The sequence below is a fragment of the Panthera onca genome, chromosome A2, assembly GCF_046562875.1.
Source record: "Panthera onca isolate mPanOnc1 chromosome A2, mPanOnc1 haplotype 2, whole genome shotgun sequence".
Taxonomy (NCBI): domain Eukaryota; kingdom Metazoa; phylum Chordata; class Mammalia; order Carnivora; family Felidae; genus Panthera; species Panthera onca.
The window spans coordinates 17,835,791-17,854,013 of record NC_138340.1 but is presented as its reverse complement, the minus strand read 5'-3'; the positions used below and the strand labels follow the sequence as shown (position 1 = coordinate 17,854,013).

Below are 18,223 nucleotides of genomic sequence, written 5' to 3'. Positions count from 1 at the left end.
CAGATGCATTCTAAGTTCCGGGCTGGGAGGGCCACCATGACCCAGGAAATACCCTGTAAACCTGATCCCCTCTGCCTGCCCTCCCCCCGACACAGGGCTGATCCCCGGGCCTGGCATGGGAGGTGTGATGACCGCGGTGTCTCCCTAGGGCGTCTGTGAGGAAATGACTTACGAGGAAATTCAGGATCATTATCCACTGGAGTTTGCCCTGCGGGACCAGGACAAGTACCGGTACCGGTACCCCAAGGGGGAGGTAGGTGGGATTTGGGGGCTTAGCCACCCGCCGTCTGCCCCAGGACCACTGGGGGGTGCTCTGTGGAGGCTGTGTGGGCGGTAGGTGGGGTCTGACCTCAGAGCTTGGCCAGGCTGGGTGTGCGTGTCATCTCCATCACCTCCCAGCCATGGGGTCCAGGCCACCCAGTCCCTGCCCGCCTTGGACAGTGCTGCACGGACTCCCACCTCTGAGACTCTGGATCCCCGCTTCCCAGTGTTCCCTACCTTTGCCTTTTTCCCTTCCCCGGGGTATCACAGGGATTGTGTCCTCCCTGTGACTCCAGACACAGGCCCCCGAATGCAGACATAGGGAGACCTTCCCCAGTTGAGTCGTGACCACTACAAGCCATGTGCTCTTGTCTCCTTCCCTCAGGCTGGCTCCTGCTTCAGCCCAGGCCCCAGGTCAGAAATAGGTGGCCTTTGACTCCAGTATCTCCTACTTCCAGGAGGTGGCCTAGGGCGGTAGCCAAATAAAGATACCATTACAGACACACAAGTGTATGCACACATACACGTACACATGCGGAAGTCCCCATCCCCACCCCAGAGTCCAGACTCTGGGCCCCTTTGCTGTACTGTCTTCGGGAAAAGCACAGCTCTGGGTAGCATTACTTTTTTCCTGTTGTACTATGAGGCAGGGCTCAGATTTAAAACTAACCCAGATAACAATAAAAAGGAGTAAAGCAGCTGGCTGTTCAGACTTGAGAATACAGGAAAATAGCAGTTACCAAAAGGACTGATCTAGGATTCCTCCAGAACTACAAGGCATTGCTCTCAGTCAGAGCGTGGAGGCACATTCAGCTCCCAGCTTGAGACATTTGTTTTGCTGGTTGTGTGCAAAGAGGACTCGGTCTCCTGGTGGAAATCTCTAAACCTCATGGCTGAGGGATTGGTCTAAGGTGTCCCTTGTCAGCTACCTCCCAGCACCCAGGGGAGGCACAGGGCAGGGAGACTGCCAGGATCATTGTTCCTGGGCCCTTAGGCATGCGGACAGGTCTTGCTCCAGGAAGTTTTGGCAGCCTTTATTGCCCCTGCCCCCACAGCTCTTTCTGGGCACTCCATCTACTGTGGGCTGGAAGGGCACAGTGCCTCCTACCAGTCCTCAGTTGCCAGCATGTGAGTTCCAGCAGTGGAGGGTTCAGCCAAGGGCCCTGTAGGTGAGCACAGAGGTGGCCCCTTAGGATGGCAGCCTGAGGCCCAGCCCTGCCCTCTAGTCCTCCGGGGACCTGGCCTGGGGTGGAGGACGCAATCCCTTTCCCAGGCTGCCCATCTTTCTCCCCTCCCAGCTCCCCTCTCAAACTGGACATCTCACTGTCCTAGAGGGTCCCCAGGGGCCAGGCTGGAGGATACCAGTCTGCAACCTCCCAGAATGGTGAGCATCCTAGGACCGAGGAGGTAGCTGGTACCCAGGATGTCTCCATCACTTACCCCTGGAGCAGGGCCTGAGGGACCCTTCCCACTTGCACTTGCAGTCTTATGAAGACCTGGTCCAGCGGCTCGAGCCTGTCATCATGGAGCTGGAGAGGCAAGAGAATGTGCTGGTCATCTGCCACCAGGCTGTGATGCGCTGCCTCCTGGCCTACTTCCTGGATAAGGCCGCAGGTGCGGGCCGGGCCCCCAGGGAGGTGGGATGTGTGTATGTGAGAGAGACAGTGGGACTGTCGTGTGGGCGTCCCTGGCGTGCCAGCCCTCCCCATCTGTGTCCACAGAACAGCTGCCCTACCTCAAGTGTCCACTGCACACCGTCCTGAAGCTGACCCCTGTGGCTTACGGTAAGGAAGCTTCTTGCACACTGACCTGGTTGCCAGATGCTGGCTTTCCACAGGGTTCCACGATTTTGCTGCAGATCCCTTGAAATTCCTTTAGGGACTCATTCTTCCTCTGCCCACTCCACTACCTTTCCCAACTTACCTTTTTTTTTTTTTTTTTTTTTTTTTAAGGAAGCTCTCTACCCAGTGTGGGGCTTGAACTCACAACCCCGAGATTAAGAGTCACATGCTCTACCAACTGAGCCAGTCAGGGAGGCACCCCTCCCAATTTATAATTTTTAGTTGTTGTTTTTTTGTTTTCTGTTTTTTGTTTGTTTGTTTTTAACTTCTGTGGCCACTGGTGCCTTTCCAGTGATCCTCAACCATCACCCACCCACATGAGGGGCTTTTCTACTGGTTTTTCTGAAACCCCCGTAAAGCCCCAAAGCCTCCAGGACCTGGGCCTTAAAATATTCTGGGTGCAGGGCCTGAGCTCCTGGGTCTCAGCTCCTCACTTTCAACACAGGCCATGAGGCACCCCTCAGGTGGTCGTGTCCTCCGGAGAATGACCGTAAAGCCTAGTGGCAGCTGATGTCATTCCCGTGTGTGCTCATCCCCTCGTCCCCCATTGCATTGAACACCTGGCCTGTCGGGCTTGTGTTCGTAGTGTGCTTGGGCTGTAAGTGGTTTGGCGGCTCTGAAGACTCACAGAATGACTCCATGCCGAGCTCAGGCCCGCCACTCCTTAGACTGCCCTCCGCCCCGCCAGTGGGCAGCTTGGGTCCTAGGTGTAGCCCTGCCTGGGTGTTTGGGCTCCTCACCAAGGCTGCGCTGTGGCACGTGATAAATGTGGGCCTGACTGGGTACCTCATCCTTCCTCACATGCTCTGCAGAGCTGCCTAAGGGTGAGAGGACCAGGACGAGGCAGAGGATGGCTGTCTAGTCTATCATACCCCAGGCCTCGACCTGAGAGACGTTTCTACCCTCTGTGGCTCCAGCGGCCTTCCAGGAGGGGAAATGGATTTCCATCTTCCCTTTGGCAGGTTGTAAAGTGGAGTCGATATTCCTGAACGTGATGGCTGTGAATACGCACCGGGACAGGCCTCAGGTAGCAACGGGGTCATTGCTGTGGGGGCGAGCATATTCCTGGGGGTATCCAGGCACAGCATCTTCAAGGCCCAGAGCCAACTGGGGTGCCTGCCAGAGTGAGCTGGAGTTCTCTGCCAAAGCTGCTGTCTTATCACCAGGGCGAGGTCATGGCTCTGGGCTAGGCCTTCCCGAGGATGCTGGCCTGGTGGTGGAGAAATCCCTGGAGCTGGGTCCCCAGGCTAGGCAGTGCCTGCGTCTGGGTGTGGTGGCTTCTTCCCAGCAGCCCTACCATAGCGGTCTGAGCCAGGGGGTGGGGGATCCCAGCTGGGAAAGAAGCAAGAGGCCCTACTAGGGGGCATGTGGGGATCCTTCCATGGTCCCCTACAAGCTCAGGCCTCACAAGCATCTTTTCCAACTTGAGCACACCTTTAACAATTAAAGTGGTATTGTGCTTTGTTGTAGAAAGGGCCGTGCAGGTACTGAGAGGGTGTTGGCACTAGACAGAGACTGTCATGCAGAAGAGCAGTTCACTATCCTGTGTTCCCCCAGTGCCTTGTTTAAGATAGAAGCTCCTCAAAGTTTTGCCCAGAACCACTTTCTATGTCCACGTGAGGTCTCTCTTTCACTGAGGCCAAGGGCCGGAGTCGCCCTTCTGGACCTCATTCACAAGGTCTACTGCAGCAAGAAGGCCCCTGGGGCCTCTGTTGTGCCTGCTGCCACCTACAGTGGAGCATGGGGGGCTCTGGGTCCCTATCAAAGGTGCAAGCCTTGGGCTGCTCACCTGCCACCCCTCGACCTTGAACCCCACTGGCAGAGATATGTGCATGTTCTTAAGACTGCTGCCCATCACCGGGACCATCTACCATGTAGGCCACTTCTCTATTTGTCCTGAGAGTCTGCCCCAGGCCTAGCCTGGCACCCACAGGTCACAGGAGAAGGCATGTCCTAACAGGCACCCTTTGTGCAGAAGAAAGCCCAGAAGGCACTGGGCCCCAGTACTGACTGACAGGGTGATGGTAAGAGAAGCCCCTGGAGCCAGCAGTCATTGGGGGCTGATGCCCGCATCAACGGGACAGGAGCCGGCATGACCATGGGGTAGGTGGCAGCCACCTTGCCCACCTCTGCATGGTGGCTTCTGAGAGGCAAACTTCTGCTGGCCATAGGTTCCTGGCTGGTTTCCTTTCAGGTGGCGGGATCCCCGGGTCCTAGCCCATTCTTGGGAATGTGATGGGAAAGGGGGCCCTCGGGAAGCCTGCCCCACCCACCATGAGAATTGCACCTGCCCCTCCAATTCCAGTGGCTGGTTCAGGGCACGCACAGGTGTGCCCGTGGGGGCAGTGTCTTCCTCCCTGCAGATCCGGGCACATCACATCACATGGGGCTGTGGCCCAACGTGACCTGCTTCAGCAGGTGATGGTTGCGAGGGCCCCCAATCAAGAAGATGGGCCACCAGGATTTGGGGGTCCCATAGGACCATCTCAGGGAGCTGAGGAAGGTGTCAGGCTCTCAATCCCTTAGGCCACAGCCCAGCAAGCTGTGGAAGGAAGTGGACTTTGTGGTTTGACAGGGCCCATCTGTAGCCGAGGGCTTCAGGAGGTCCAGAGTGCCCCACCCCAGGTCTGAGAGGACAAAGCACGCCACAGACTACGAGATTTCCACAAGCTGCTGGGGCTACATCTGACAGCTGTCCACCGACACTTCGAGCCAGGAGGAGGTCGCCCCCAGGAGCCGGTTCCCTTCCCTGCCCCCCACTGGCGAGGATGCAAGCCAGCTGTTTCCTCCTGGTTGACTCAGGCCTGGGGCAGGAGGTGGAGATAGCCTTACTTTGGGTGATGCCCGGCCTGTGTGCAAGGAGCAAGCAGGAACTGAGGGCATCTTCCACCCCTGCCTTTGAACCCTTGTGTTCGTCCGCCCACCATATGTTGAGAGGCTCTTGGGCCCTTGCTCTTAGGGAAATTTGGGAAACGGAGTCCTGCAGCCAGGGCTCCTGGGGAGTGAGTATGTGAACCCAGAGGTGCACAGTGATGAGGAAAGTAGGCAGCAGGACAGTGGATGTCTGTCTATTCTCACCACAGCGTGAATCTTCTGTGTTGTTTGTTTTGCAGAATGTAGATATCTCGAGGCCTCCAGAGGAAGCCCTCGTCACGGTCCCTGCTCACCAGTGACCATGTCTCATCCACTGCGACCCCCAGGCAGGTACTGATCTCTGCAGATGAGATCATTACAGGCCCCTGCTCCATGTGACAGTTTCTATGCTGGATCATCCTCAACGCCACACCTGGTTGGTGGCACCCAGAGCCCCCGCACAGCCCACCTGCTTCCTTGTTAATGGCGACAGGGTTATACGTGGTGCCTGACCTGCTGCTAAGAATCATTTGGCCAGACTGCGTCTGCCCTGGGCTGGTGAGAGGTTTCCTAGCAACCCGGTCCTTCTGTTGCAGCTGTGAGGTGTCCTCTCACCGGTCGGTTGGCTTTGTGAAGTGTGAGACCCTAAACATGTGAACAGAAAGCACTTGCTGTGACGATCCCACCAGGCCGAGCTGTCTGAGGTGGACCGGGGACCCCTGCAGGGGCTCCGCCGTCTCCTCTGTGGCCACTTCCTGAGCCTGAGGCAAGGTCTTCATGGCAGCCTGAGCTCCACTGCCTTGGGTGAGAAAGAGCCCTTCCCATCCTGCCCTGCCAGGACCCGTAGAGCCACCAAGGCAGGTACCTCCACTGGCTAGGCCACTCGTATGAGCAGTGTGCTCACTTCACCACGACATGATGTACAGAACACGCAGGGAACACAGCCTTTGTGGTCACCGCTTCTCAACTGCGCACACACTGGAACATTGGCGAGAGCTGATGGCCAAGGCCACCCCTGCCCACCTGCTGCACAGGGAAAGCACGTAAAGACAGGGTGGTTGTGTGAGTTCTTCCCAGTGTACACCCAGGTGCTTGAGGGAGGGGCTGCCGTCCCCCTCCCCTCCTGGCCCTGCCTGCTAGGCTACCTCTTGCCTGTTGCCGCCTGTGTCCACACAGGAGTGTACCCCGGTGGCCGAGACGTGCATTTGCTGTGAACGATTCAGAGAAAAATAAGCCTGTCCTGGCATTCATTGACCTCTGCCCGTGGGACTGAGCCGGGGAAAGGGCGGGCTCCTGAGGTACCCGTCCAGGGGAGGATTTTCTCAGCCATATCGTAGCTTTTGATTCACGTGTATGGGAGCCTGGCAGAAAACGATCTCAGAAGGCTACCATCTGTCACGCCCCTGAGTTCTTTTGAGCCCAGAGAGGCAGGCTGGGCAGTGGGTTTGGGCTCCATTTTATAGCTGAGCAGGAGACCTGCCCAGCAAGTCGCAAGCCTGGGTGAGGAGGTGTCTGGACCTGTAGTCGGACGCCCCACCGTCCACAGGACCCAGGATCCCGAGCCCACCTTGTACCCGGAACCTTCCTTGGCAGAACAACCCACCTTTCCCAGCCTTCCGGGGCTTTGCAGCCTGCAGGTGCCACCTGTCCCTGAGGGAAGTTCATGTCCCTGCCCCAGCTGGCGGTCTGTCAGCCTTGGGTGCTGCAGTGGCTGTGGACAGACACGGTGGAGGGCTGGGGCAGGATCTTCTGGACTTACCTCCTGCCAGAGCCCCAAGCCCTAGACTCAGGACCAGGGGACCATGCCACTGCCTTTGGGACATGAGGACCACAGCCTTTGTTTCTGTGTCCCCAGAGTCTTGGGTGACTCGGTCACTTGGACACACTCACTTTTTGGCCATAGTGGTACTCTTTTGTTGGTGGCACCTACGTCCGGATGTCCCCACTTCGCCAGGACCTCGAACTGGCTGAGGCATGACCAGCAAGGCCTTTTCTCTGTGCCCAGAGGGCAGTCAGGAGCTGACAAGGCCTGGGATAAGGCAGAAGGAAGCCTGGGGGCATGGTGTGGGTTGGGGCCTTTCCTCTCTGCCTGTGCCCTGGAGTGGTCTCTGCATGGTCAGCAACCCACTGGGTTGACCACTGGTTCTATCCATGATGGTGGATGTGCTTGTGTTGAAGACACTTTCCCGTTCTTTTCAGAATGGAGGTTGTTGGATCTCAGCCACACATTACACTGTGTCTAGCATTCTTTGCAATAAATACTTTTTCTTAAAAAATTGGGCACCTGGCTGGCTCAGTTGGTACAGTGTGCAGCTGTATCTCGGGGCCGTGAGTTCGAGCCCCATGTTGGGCCTAGAGCTTACTTTAAAAAAAAATAAAATATATAAGAATCTAAGGTTGTATCTTGTGACCATCTCTCCATTTGTGAGGTATTTCCGGCTGGCTCTGCACACTCCCATGTTGTAGTCTCTCGTAGGTCTGTGTTGGGGTCCTTGGTCCAGCTCCCACCTCCATGCCTACCCCTCTCTGGAGAGGAAACTGTCTTGCCCTGGAGTGTGCCCTGGGCCTGGTGCACATGGGCAGGGACAGGGCCGAGTTTTCTCTGGGCCGACCTAGGGTTCTGGGTGCTCATCCCTGAGCAGGAAGCAGATGTGTGAGGGGGCATTTGGAGCAGAGCACCAATGAGGGGAAATTATTGATCTCAAATGTCGGCATCCCTGGAGAGGGGAACCAGGGGCTGGATGGAGGATGGACGGAAGGTCTGCACGAGGCTGTGGGTGGGGGCGTGTTGGCTAGTTCTGTTGTGTTTTCTTTGTCACCTACCTCTGGATTGGGGAAGATGAGATGAGGGGCAGGGTTTTCCCTTTCTTGTGCCCCAGAAAATCACTGGACTTTCCATACCTCTCGCCCTGGGGCTGGGCTGTTGGGAGGGCAGGGCTGCTCTTCAGTGGACATGATGGGGCTGGACATGGCTGGGTGCCCATCTGCACCTCTCTCGGTGTGTCAGGTTGGAGGTGGCTGTGGCTGGGCTGTTTCTGAGTGGTTTGGTGTTGCCAGTGGCTATGGCTGTGCCTTACCCAGCTGTGTCATGATGGATGACAAAACCCCCTGGGCATCATCCCCGAGTTCAGAGGGATTCCAGCTGCAACGGTCCTCCTGGCAGGTGAAATTAGGAGACAGCTTGATGGTCCTCACCCTGTCTCTGGGCACTGAGTTCCTGGGTGGACACCTGACCTGAGAGGCCTCAGCACTTTTGGAAGAAGGTGTTAAAGATTTTTAGCAACAAAGCAACAGCAGAAGGAATGAGATTTAACACTATGAGAATTTTTCTTCGGGTCCAATGTTCTACCACAACCTAGAAAGAGCAATTATATATTGTCATGTTGAAAAATTTTGTAGCAGTTTGGATTGCTAGAAAACAATGACCATGATTGGATGTTAAGATCAAGCGTATTTGGATAGAAAGAAATGTTGCAAAGATACAGGTTTCGGCAATATTTGAATTATATTTATAATATAATAATATACTATATATTAATAAATTAAAATACAATTATCAGCAAAGGGGAGTGTTGGCATGTATGGCTTAAACCAATCATGTGTGGGGCTGGGCACATTGTTGTTTGAGCAGAACCTTTTTTCTTTAAGTAATTTATTCATTTATTTATTTATTTATTTATTTTGAGAGGGAGACAGAGAGCGTGAGTGGAGGAGGGGCAGAGAGAGAGAGGGAGAGAAAGAGAATCCCAAGCAGGCTCTGTGCTGTCAGTGCAAAGCTCATGTAGGTCCTGATCTCACAAATTGTGAGATCATGACCTAAACTGAAATCAAGAGTTAGATGCTTAACTGACTGAGCCATCCGGCACCACTGAACAAAACTATTAAAAGTGAAAGATGGGGAGCATATTGCTCTTGACCTTGGGGTCATGAGTTCAAGCTCCACATGGAGCATAGAGATTACTTTAAAAAAAAGAAAATGGGGGCACCTACGTGGCTCAGTGGGTTAAACATCGACTCTTGATTTCAGCTCAGGTCATGATCTCACAGTTTGTGAGATCAAGCCCCAAGTCGGGCTCTTCGCCGACAGCGCAGAACCTGCTTGGGATTCTCTATCTCCCTTTCTCTGCCCCTCCCCTTCTCTCTCTCACTCTCAAAAGTAAAAGAAAAGGAAAAAAAGAAAGAGAAAAGAAAAGAAAAGAAACATGGCTTTGGGGTAGATTAGAACTAATGTCGGCCACACCCTAGTTAATGGCCACAAGTCCCTTTGGGAAGGACTGTGAAGAAAGTGCCAGCATGAACCAGTAACATTTGCACAGGGCCCTCCTTCCTTAAAGGGCACCCACCCTACTTCCTTCAGGGACCCCTGAGTTTATGAACTGATTTTACCTAGAACGTTGGAGAAAAAAAATCCTCTCTGTTGCAGGCAGGTCTCTGTTGGTCTGACCTCTGGTCCTTCTATTACACACATCAAGGAGGACTCTATGGGCCTCCCTGTCGGTTTTGGTCCTAGGGGCCTGGTGATCCTGGCAAAGATCCTTTCAGGCCAGGCCATTCAGATGACCACTAAGTCTCCTGCATGTCATGGTCTCTGTACCTCTCTCTCCTCTGGCAGCTCAAGGCTGCTACTTGCCTCTCAGTGCCCAGGGTCCTGGTATCTGCATTGAAATCAAGGAGTCATCTCAATTACGGTGTCTCCAGTCAGAATCCCTGACCCATGGAGGACAGTGACTACGGTGCTTGTTAAGTAAAGGTTGAATTGTGTCCCCCCACAAAACAATTCATACACTGAAGACCTAAGCCTTGTACTTCACAATGTGACCTTATATAGAAATAGCATCACTTTTCAAAGATGATGTCCTTGGCAGTGAACTTCTAAATGATGGTAAAGGGAGTATCTCTGAGTGAGTTGTCTGATGAACTCAGCCCAACATTGCATTTCAGTGAATGAATGAATCTTCCTAAGGTTTTGGATTCTTTCTTCTACATTATACCAGGGGGCTTTGGACATCTCTGTTGCATTTAGGGAGACTCTGCTGTCTTCCAGCCAACCAGATAGACACACAGAACAAGCCTTAGTGGCTTAAGCCAGCACACTGAATCCAAAATTTCTGTCCAGTGCACCTGTATCAATAAATTCAGCCCAATCTAAACTTAGGTTCTTATCTCCTGGGTCTAGGACCTCAATCTTTCCTCGCACATATTCTCCACATTGTCACGAAGGTAAGTTAACAAAAGTCTTACAGTTCCTTTGATATATAAGCCTTCCCCTCTGCATTTTACTTTGTAATAAGATCTCCAGACATGCTGGAATCCATCTTTTTTTTTTTTTTTTTTTTTTTTTTTTTAAATTTTTTTTTTTTCAACGTTTTTTATTTATTTTTGGGACAGAGAGAGACAGAGCATGAACGGGGGAGGGGCAGAGAGAGAGGGAGACACAGAATCGGAAACAGGCTCCAGGCTCCGAGCCATCAGCCCAGAGCCCGACGCGGGGCTCGAACTCACGGACCGCGAGATCGTGACCTGGCTGAAGTCGGACGCTTAACCGACTGCGCCACCCAGGCGCCCCTATCTTTTTTTTTTTAATGTTTTATTATTTTTTCCTTAGTATTTTATCATTCAGTAATCTCTGTACCCAATTTGGAGTTCGAACACACGGCCCTGAGATCAAGAGTCACATGCTCCACCGACTGAGCCCACCCGGCACCCCACTGGAATGCATCTTTAGTTTAAGGCACTGGGGTTATTGAGGAGTTTGGGAAGAGGGGAAGGAGAAGAGTTGGCTTCCCCTTGCAAACAATAATGTTTCCTCTGAGTTCATTCATAGATCTTCATCCTGTGTAATTTGTTAACAGGTGAAGTGCCTACTGTGGGCTAAGCTGTGGAGACAGAGCAGTAAGCCCGACAGGCAAACTCCTGCTGTCACAGAACTGCCGTGGGAGACACAGTACAGAAATACATAAGGATGTAATTCCTCCCAGGGCGCTGGGACAGAGGAGAGGGTGTGGGAGGGCGTGTAAGTAGGCCTCACTGAGAAGGTGGCCAAAAGGCCTGGATGAAGCCATGGAGTGGATGGCTGCAGAAGCCAGAGTGAAGAAGAGGAAGGCCAGGTCAGAGGTCATGGGGTACAGGTGATATGGGGCCTTGGAAATAGGAGGCCCATGAAGGCCTTTGGGCCAAGTGACTTGATCCGATGAACTTTTTTTTTTTTAATGTTTATTTATTTTTGAGAGAAAGAGAGAGAGAGACAGAGCATGAGCAAGGGAGGGGCAGAGAGAGAGGGAGACAGAATCCGAAGCAGGCTCCAGGCTCTGAGCTGTCAGCACAGAGCCCGACGCGGGGCTCGAACTCACAGACTGCGAGATCATGACCTGAGCCAAAGTCGGATGCTTAACCGACTGAGGCCACCCAGGCACCCCATCAATGAACATTTTTAAAGGGTCCCTCTGGCTGCTGCCGCCTCTAGAATAGACTTCAGTGGGGCAGAGTGGAGGTCAAGAGACCTGTCTGGAGCCACTGTGACAATCCGGGTGAGAGACCTTGATGCTGGCATTGGGGCTGCTGAGAAGTAGTCAGATTCTGCCTAAATTGTGAAGGTACAGCCAAGATTGGCTGCTGATGTGGATGAAGGCCTATGAGAAAGACGTGGTGCCCAGGGGTGGGGTCACCACTGTGGACATACGAAAGTCTGCATGGGGCAGTTCAGCTGAAGGCGCATTCAGATTAAATGCCAGCTGGATATCTAAGTGGAGGTGTGACAGGAGTTGGATCTTGAAGTCTGGAGTTGAGGCCTGGGCTGGAGATAAGAAATGACATCATCAGTGTGTAGACGGTGCTTAGAGCCGTGACACTGGATGAGCTCTCAAGGGGAATATAAATAGAGAAGAAATGGCACCTGAGGACCAAGCCCTAGGGACTCCACATTACGAGCGTGACATGAAGAGCCAGCAGACGGTGTGAGAAGGAGCAGTGTGGGGAGCGTGGGGGAGCTGGGAGTGCCCTGCTGTGTCAGGTGATGCTCGTGGGTCAAGGAAGGTAAGGCCAGTGGATGTGGGCCTGCGAAGTATTTCCCAGTGTCGCTGCACACTCTCGGTGCTCTGTCCTGAGCAGTGCCTGACTTTCACATTAAAGATTTAGGGAGGCTGTGAATTCCCTCAGCATTTCATCTGGAAGCCATAGAATCTGCCTATGGGTTTGATAATGGGCTGTCTCAGCCCCATGGCGGCAAGAGATAGGAGACTCCTTTGCAAAGCAGAGAAAGTTTAAAAAAATTTTTTTAATGTAAATGTTTATTTATTTTTGAGAGAGAGAGAGAGAGAGAGTGCGCGTGAGCCTGAGCAGGGGTGGGGCAGAGAGAGAGGGAGACAGAGGATTTGAAGCGGGCTCTGTGTTGACAGCAGAGAACCTGACACAGGGCTCGAACTCATGAACCATGAGATCATGACTTGAACGCTTAACCGACTGAGCACCCCCCAGGCGCCCGGAGAAAGTTTTCCATTTGTGCTTGGACACACAGCAGCTGGGAATCTGACCCTGTTGTTCTCTTTAAGCTGCTTGGATGCTGTTAAAAGCAACCACCTGGCAGCAGTCAGTGCATTTCTCAGGCCCTTCATGTTTTAAGGTGAAGCCCTTGGCCTTCCAAAGCCCGAGTATCAATGGATTCCTCACCTGAGGGGCTACCTGTGGTGTCTTGTTTTCTGATGCCACTTGGGACACTAAATTTTGTGGGGTTTTTCACACCAATAACTAATTCTCTGATTCTCCCACACCAACTAGGTGTCCAACAATTCAATCCAATTTGGACACCAACTCTTGAATTAGTGCAGACCCCACAGGTTAAGGGCTCAGTCCCACAAGACTGACCCTACTTCAGGTGCTGGTCCCAAGTCCCAAGAGGGCCACCAATAACTTCTGATCAACTGGCTATAAATCAGGTCTAAGCCCCCTCCTCAAATTCAATAACTCGCTGGAATGACTCCTAGAACTCAGGGAAACACTTTATTTGCATTTAAAAAGGATGCAATTCAGGAACCACCAAATGGAAGAGATGTATGGAATGAGGTACTGGGGAGAGGGAGAGGGTGGCGTGGAGTTTCCAGGATAACCAGGGCTATTGCCTTCCTAGCACATCAGTGCGTTCACTAATCTGGGAACTCCCAGAACTCCACTATGTAGGGGGTTTTACGGAGGTTTCATTACAGAAGCACCATTAATTAAATCACCGGCCTTTGCAAGTTTAAGGACAAGTGTAGAAGTGGGGTACTGGGAGACCTTGCCTTCAAAAACCCTAGAAACCAAGTTACATAGATCATAAAATACTTGGATTAGAATTTTTAAAATAATGTTTTGACTTTAAAACTTTATTTAAAAAAAAATTTATGTTTGTTTGTTTATTTATTTAGAGAGCAAGCCGGGGAGGGGCAGAGAGAGAGAGAGAGAGAGAGAGAGAGAAATCCCAAGAGCTGGCTCTGCACTGTCAGCACAGAGCCCGACACAGGGCTTGAACTCACAAACTGCGAGATCATGACCTGAGCTGAAACCAAGAGTCAAGAGCCAAATGAAGAGACGCTTAACCAACCGAGCCACCCAGGCGCCCCTAAAACTTTATATTTGAAAGGAAAGAAAATTTGATATTGCTGGTGTTGATTATAAAAAAAAAAACCATTGGCCTCTGGTTGATAGAAGTGAATCTCCACCCCCCACCTCCCCGGTTTGGGCTGAAAGTTCCTACCCTCTATTCATGGCTTGGTCTTTATGGTGACCTGCCCCCATCCAGAACCTTTCTAAAGGGTTTGGCTTTCCCTGGCCGGGAGTCTTATTAGCATACGAAAGACAGCAAATCCAAGTGTTTTTAGGAACTCCGGTGCCAGGAAGCAGGGACTAAGAACACGTATTTTTTATTATACCACACCCCCAGCGGTGGCTTCAGGCTGCCAGGTTCACTAGAGCCTTTCCCTTCATCCTAGCTGGATTTCCACCGCCTTCAGCTCCTACCAGACAAATGTCCAGTCCGACCCACCTCTATTTCCCCGCAGCACCTTCTGCCATTCCTGGTGACAACATCTCTATCACTTGCAGGAAACGGTCTCTGCCCGACCTAATCAGAAACAGAATTTGTGAAAAGGAACTGGTGTAGCTTCCAGAGCCACCGAGGGGGCCGGAGGACAAGACTCAGAGCCGGACAGCTCGTTTCCAGCCCAAACCTCCGTCCTGCTCTGGCCTGCTGAGCAAGCCACCACCACCGCCACCGCAGGATCCTCACCATAGCCCAGACACTGCAGGATCCTCATATAGCCCAGACACTTCGAGCCCTGAGCCTCGAAGGAGGCTCTCTGTTGTCCAGACGTGGCAGCCAGCCCCCCAGCGAACTCCTGGGAGGGTTCTGATTGGCTGGGCCTGGACAAAGGCCCTTGCCCTGGGGCGAAGGACAGCGAGCCAGTGAGTCTCTGGCATTTCTGCCTTCTCAAGTGGAAGAAAGGGGCCCAGGTGCTGGATGAAGAGGAATGGCAGGGGCCTCTACTTCAGCATTGCTAATTAACAAAAATTCGACTGAGTAAATTTTAAAGATCTAATTGGCTTTCTTAAGTGATTCCTGAAGTGGGCAGCATCTCATCTTACCCGTGGAGGGGAGCTCTGAGGAGTGGGACAAGACGGAAGGTTTCTATAGAAGGAGGGTGGGAGCAGGAAGGTTATTAGCAAAAGAAAAGGATGTTCCAGACCTGGCCTCTTTCTGGGGGGGCGAAGCAAGGTGTCTTATCATGCAGACGACCCCATCTTTCTTTGAGGGGTGGGAGAGGAGCAAGAGGCCGACTCAGTGGCGCTGATTGAAAAATTCCTGACTGACCGGTTAAGACTACATTTCTGGGAGAGGTTGAAACTGCAATTTGATCGGGTATCAAGGCCTGGTTTGGGAACTTGGTCTGAGGGACGTCATTTGGGGCCCGTGATTTTTGTTTTGTTTTGTTCTAATTTTTTAATGTTTATTTTTGTGTGTGAGAGAGAGAGAGAGCAGAGGAGGGGCAAAAGAGAGAGGGAGACAGAATCGGAAGCAGACTCCAAGCTCTGAGCTGTCAGCAGAGCCTGACTCAGGGCTCGAACTCACGAACCGAACCGAACTGTGAGATCAAGACCTAAGCCAAAGTCGGACGCTTAACCGACTGAGCCACCCAGGCGAGCCTGCACCACCCCCCCACCCCACCCCGTCTTTTTTTTTTTTTTTTTTTTTTTTTTTTTTCACAGCACTCACCTCTCCTGGCCCAGAGTCTCAGGCCTGGGCTGACAGGTTGCTCCCACCCCCTGTCAGGGACTGGGCTTTCTGGGCATCACTGGGTGCTCCCCATGCAGAATTGCCACTACACGTTGGCCACACACTGGGGGCTGGGCATTTGAGGTCAGCGCTCAATACAGGGGCCATTTACAGAGCTATAGACAGGTTCAAGTGGCCACTTAGGTCGGGGCAGCACCAGGGGCTAACATCAGGAGACCTTTCAGTCCACAGGCCTACAGGGGCAAAGTGGGGAAGGGTTACCGGTACCTGGTGTGGGACCATCCCTTAGCCACGTATTGGTCCCCAAACCTCCAGTTTCAGTTCCTGTAATCTGTCCACCAGAGGGATCTCTGAAGTCACTCACTCCTGTGGCCACCTAGATAAGTCTCCGTTTCTGAGCACTATGGCCCTGAAAGAGGGGGACTCAGGGGAAAGAGGCCAGTGGGCTGAAGGGGAGCTTGTCTTTCCTTTTTCAATTATCTGGCACCTACTATGTGCATGCATGGCCCTTGTGCTGGATACAGAAGACAGACACTAGCCCAGCCTCATAGAGCCCCAGAGTAGCAGAAGACACCCACATGACCCAGGGGGTTGTTTGTGTTGGGCGGGGGGAGTCACAGAGGGGAGCCCTAACTCAGACTTGACATCTTGGGAGGCTTCCTGGAGGAGGTGGTATTTCAACTGGAATATAAATGTTGAGGGAGGGGTGGGAAATGTGTGTGGTGTCTGCAGAGCCAGGAAGCACGAAGAGCCCCATTTGTTGCTGGGACTGAACTTGGAACTTTTTTTTTTTTTAATGTAAACTCGACACCCAAGGTGGGGCTTGAACTCATGACCCTGAGATCAAGAGTGTCATTGGAGGACCCTCAATCTTTTTTTCTTTTTAGTTTTTAAATTTTTAAATTTACATCCAAGTTAGTTAGCATATAGTGCAATAATGATTTCAGGAGTAGATTCCAGTGTTTCATCCCCTATGTATAACACCCAGTGCTCATCCCAACAAGTGTCTTCCTTAATGCCTCTTGCCCATTTAGCCCATCCCCCCACCCACAATGCCTCCAGCAACCCTTAGTTTGTTCTCTATATTTAAGAGTCTCTTATGTTTTGTCCCTCTCCCTGTTTTGATATAATTTTTGCTTCCCTTCCCTTATGATAATCTGTTTTGTATCTTAAATTCCACCCACATATGAATGAAGTCCTATGATATTTGTCTTTCTCTGACTAATTTTGCTTAGCATAATACCCTCCAGTTCCATCCACATTGTTGCAAATGGCAAGATTTCATTCTTTTTGATTGCCGAGTAATACTCCATTGTATATATATACCACATCTTCTTTATCCATTCATCCATCGATGGACATCTGGGCTCTTTCCATACTTTGGCTGTTGTTGATAGTGCTGCTATAAACATAGGGGTGCATGTGTCCCTTCGAAACAGCATACCTCTATCCCTTGGGTAAATACCTAGTAGTGCAATTGCTGGGTCGTAGGGTGGTTCTATTTTTAGTTTTTTGAGGAACCTCCCTCCTGTTTTCCAGAGTGGCTGCACCAGTTTGCATTCCCACCAACAATGCAAAAGAGATTCTCTCTCTCCACATCCTCGCCAACATCTGTTGTTGACTGAGTTGTTAATGTTAGCCATTCTGACAGGTGTGAGGCGGTATCTTATTGTGGTTTTGATTTGTATTTCCCTGATGATGAGTGATGTAGAGCATTTTTTCATGTGTCAGCCATCTGGATGTCTTCTTTGGAGAAGTGTCTATTCATGTCTTCTGCCCATTTCTTCACTGGATTATTTGTTTTTTGGGTGTGGAGTTTGATAAGTCCTTTATGGATTTCGGATACTAACCCTTTATCTGATATGCCATTTGCAAATATCTTCTCCCATTCCATTGGTTGCCTTTTAGTTTTGCTGATGGAGGACACTCAATCTTGTTGAGACCCTCATGTTTGGCACAGGGAGTTTGATTTCTGCTTTGGAGGGGCTGATTTCCCTGGGCAGCTGTGGAAGTTACCATTTCCCAGCTTCACAGGCTTGGTGTCCTCTGCCCCCACCATGGGCATATGCCTGTCAGATGCATGGCTGTGATTTCCCAGCCACTGGGTGTTCCTGGCCTCCAGCCCCTCCTATCCATGCACAGCTCTGGGTGGGTCATGGAGCCGCCACCATCCTCCACCATGAAGGTTTCACACGTTTGTCTGTGACGTGTGGGAGGATGAGCAAGCACGGGGATCCCAATCCTGAAAATGTCAGGGAGGATGAGGCCAGGGGAAAGGCACCTAGAAGAAATGGGGGAAGGTGTCAGAGCAGGAAAGCCAAAGACAAGTGATAGGAGGTAAGAAAGGACAACTCTTGGGAGTTTGCTGGGGATAAGGACTGGGTTATGAAGAGAGACAAGTCTGTGGGAGGCAGAGGCTGGACACCCAGGGAGTGGAATGGGGTGGGGGGTCAGAGGACAGCTGGACAGTGACGTGGAGGTGAGCACGTGGTGTCTGTTGTGCATGGGGAAGGGGGACCTGGGCTGTGTCCAGCTTCAGGCCGTGCTGCTGAGGGGGCAGAGGCAGCGCGGCAGGACGGGGAGGGCTCCTCATTCTAACCAGGGATAGTCAGCTTCTGCCCCGTGTGCTGAGCCCGGACCCCTTCCTGGCCAGGTGGTGGCCAAGCCCTCTCCTCCCTCCTCTCACATGCTGGCCTGGGGAACTGCACTGAGGACACCCCAGGTTGCCCTCTCAGGTCTCACTCTGTCCTCAGGTGAGAAACACGTGATGTGGTGCACAGGATGTATGCCCTGGCTCCAGGGCCCCGTTAGCGTGACCTTTCATGTTTTCTGCCTTGAGTATAATGTACTAGATGTGCCCGGTGCAGGTGGGAGGCAGGTCAGAAACCCTGGGTAAAAAAATGCTCACTATAGATTGAACACTTGTGTCCTCGTAAAATTCATATGTTGAAATTCTAACCTCAAGGTGATGGTATTTGGAGGTGGGGCCTTTGGGAGGTGATGA

The 18,223-nt window shown here is 52.1% G+C and overlaps 1 protein-coding gene and 1 long non-coding RNA gene across 11 annotated transcripts in view; one reads left to right on the top strand and one right to left on the bottom strand.

The window, feature by feature from the left end:
• PFKFB4 (6-phosphofructo-2-kinase/fructose-2,6-biphosphatase 4) overlaps positions 1-15,088 on the top strand; it is a 42,546-nt gene extending 27,458 nt beyond the window's left edge. For 6 of the 10 annotated variants that reach the window (XM_060630983.3, XM_060630987.3, XM_060630984.3 and 3 more), the window contains 5 exons: positions 149-253; positions 1,746-1,875; positions 1,983-2,045; positions 3,065-3,129; positions 5,216-7,357. In XM_060630983.3, coding sequence (XP_060486966.1) covers positions 149-253; positions 1,746-1,875; positions 1,983-2,045; positions 3,065-3,129; positions 5,216-5,275 — 423 coding nt within the window. In that variant the 3' untranslated portion in view covers positions 5,276-7,357. Of the gene's footprint in view, positions 1-148; positions 254-1,745; positions 1,876-1,982; positions 2,046-3,064; positions 3,130-5,215; positions 7,358-14,030 lie in introns of those variants that run through there. The other 4 variants (XM_060630982.3, XM_060630981.3, XM_060630980.3 and 1 more) reach the window with 4 other exon arrangements.
• LOC132678531 (uncharacterized) lies at positions 492-3,593 on the bottom strand. The gene is made up of 3 exons (XR_009609646.3): positions 3,115-3,593; positions 1,702-1,790; positions 492-1,424 (listed from the first exon to the last, which is right to left on the bottom strand). It is a non-coding gene; the product is annotated as an uncharacterized LOC132678531 (long non-coding RNA).
• Positions 15,089-18,223: the final 3,135 nt, after the last annotated feature.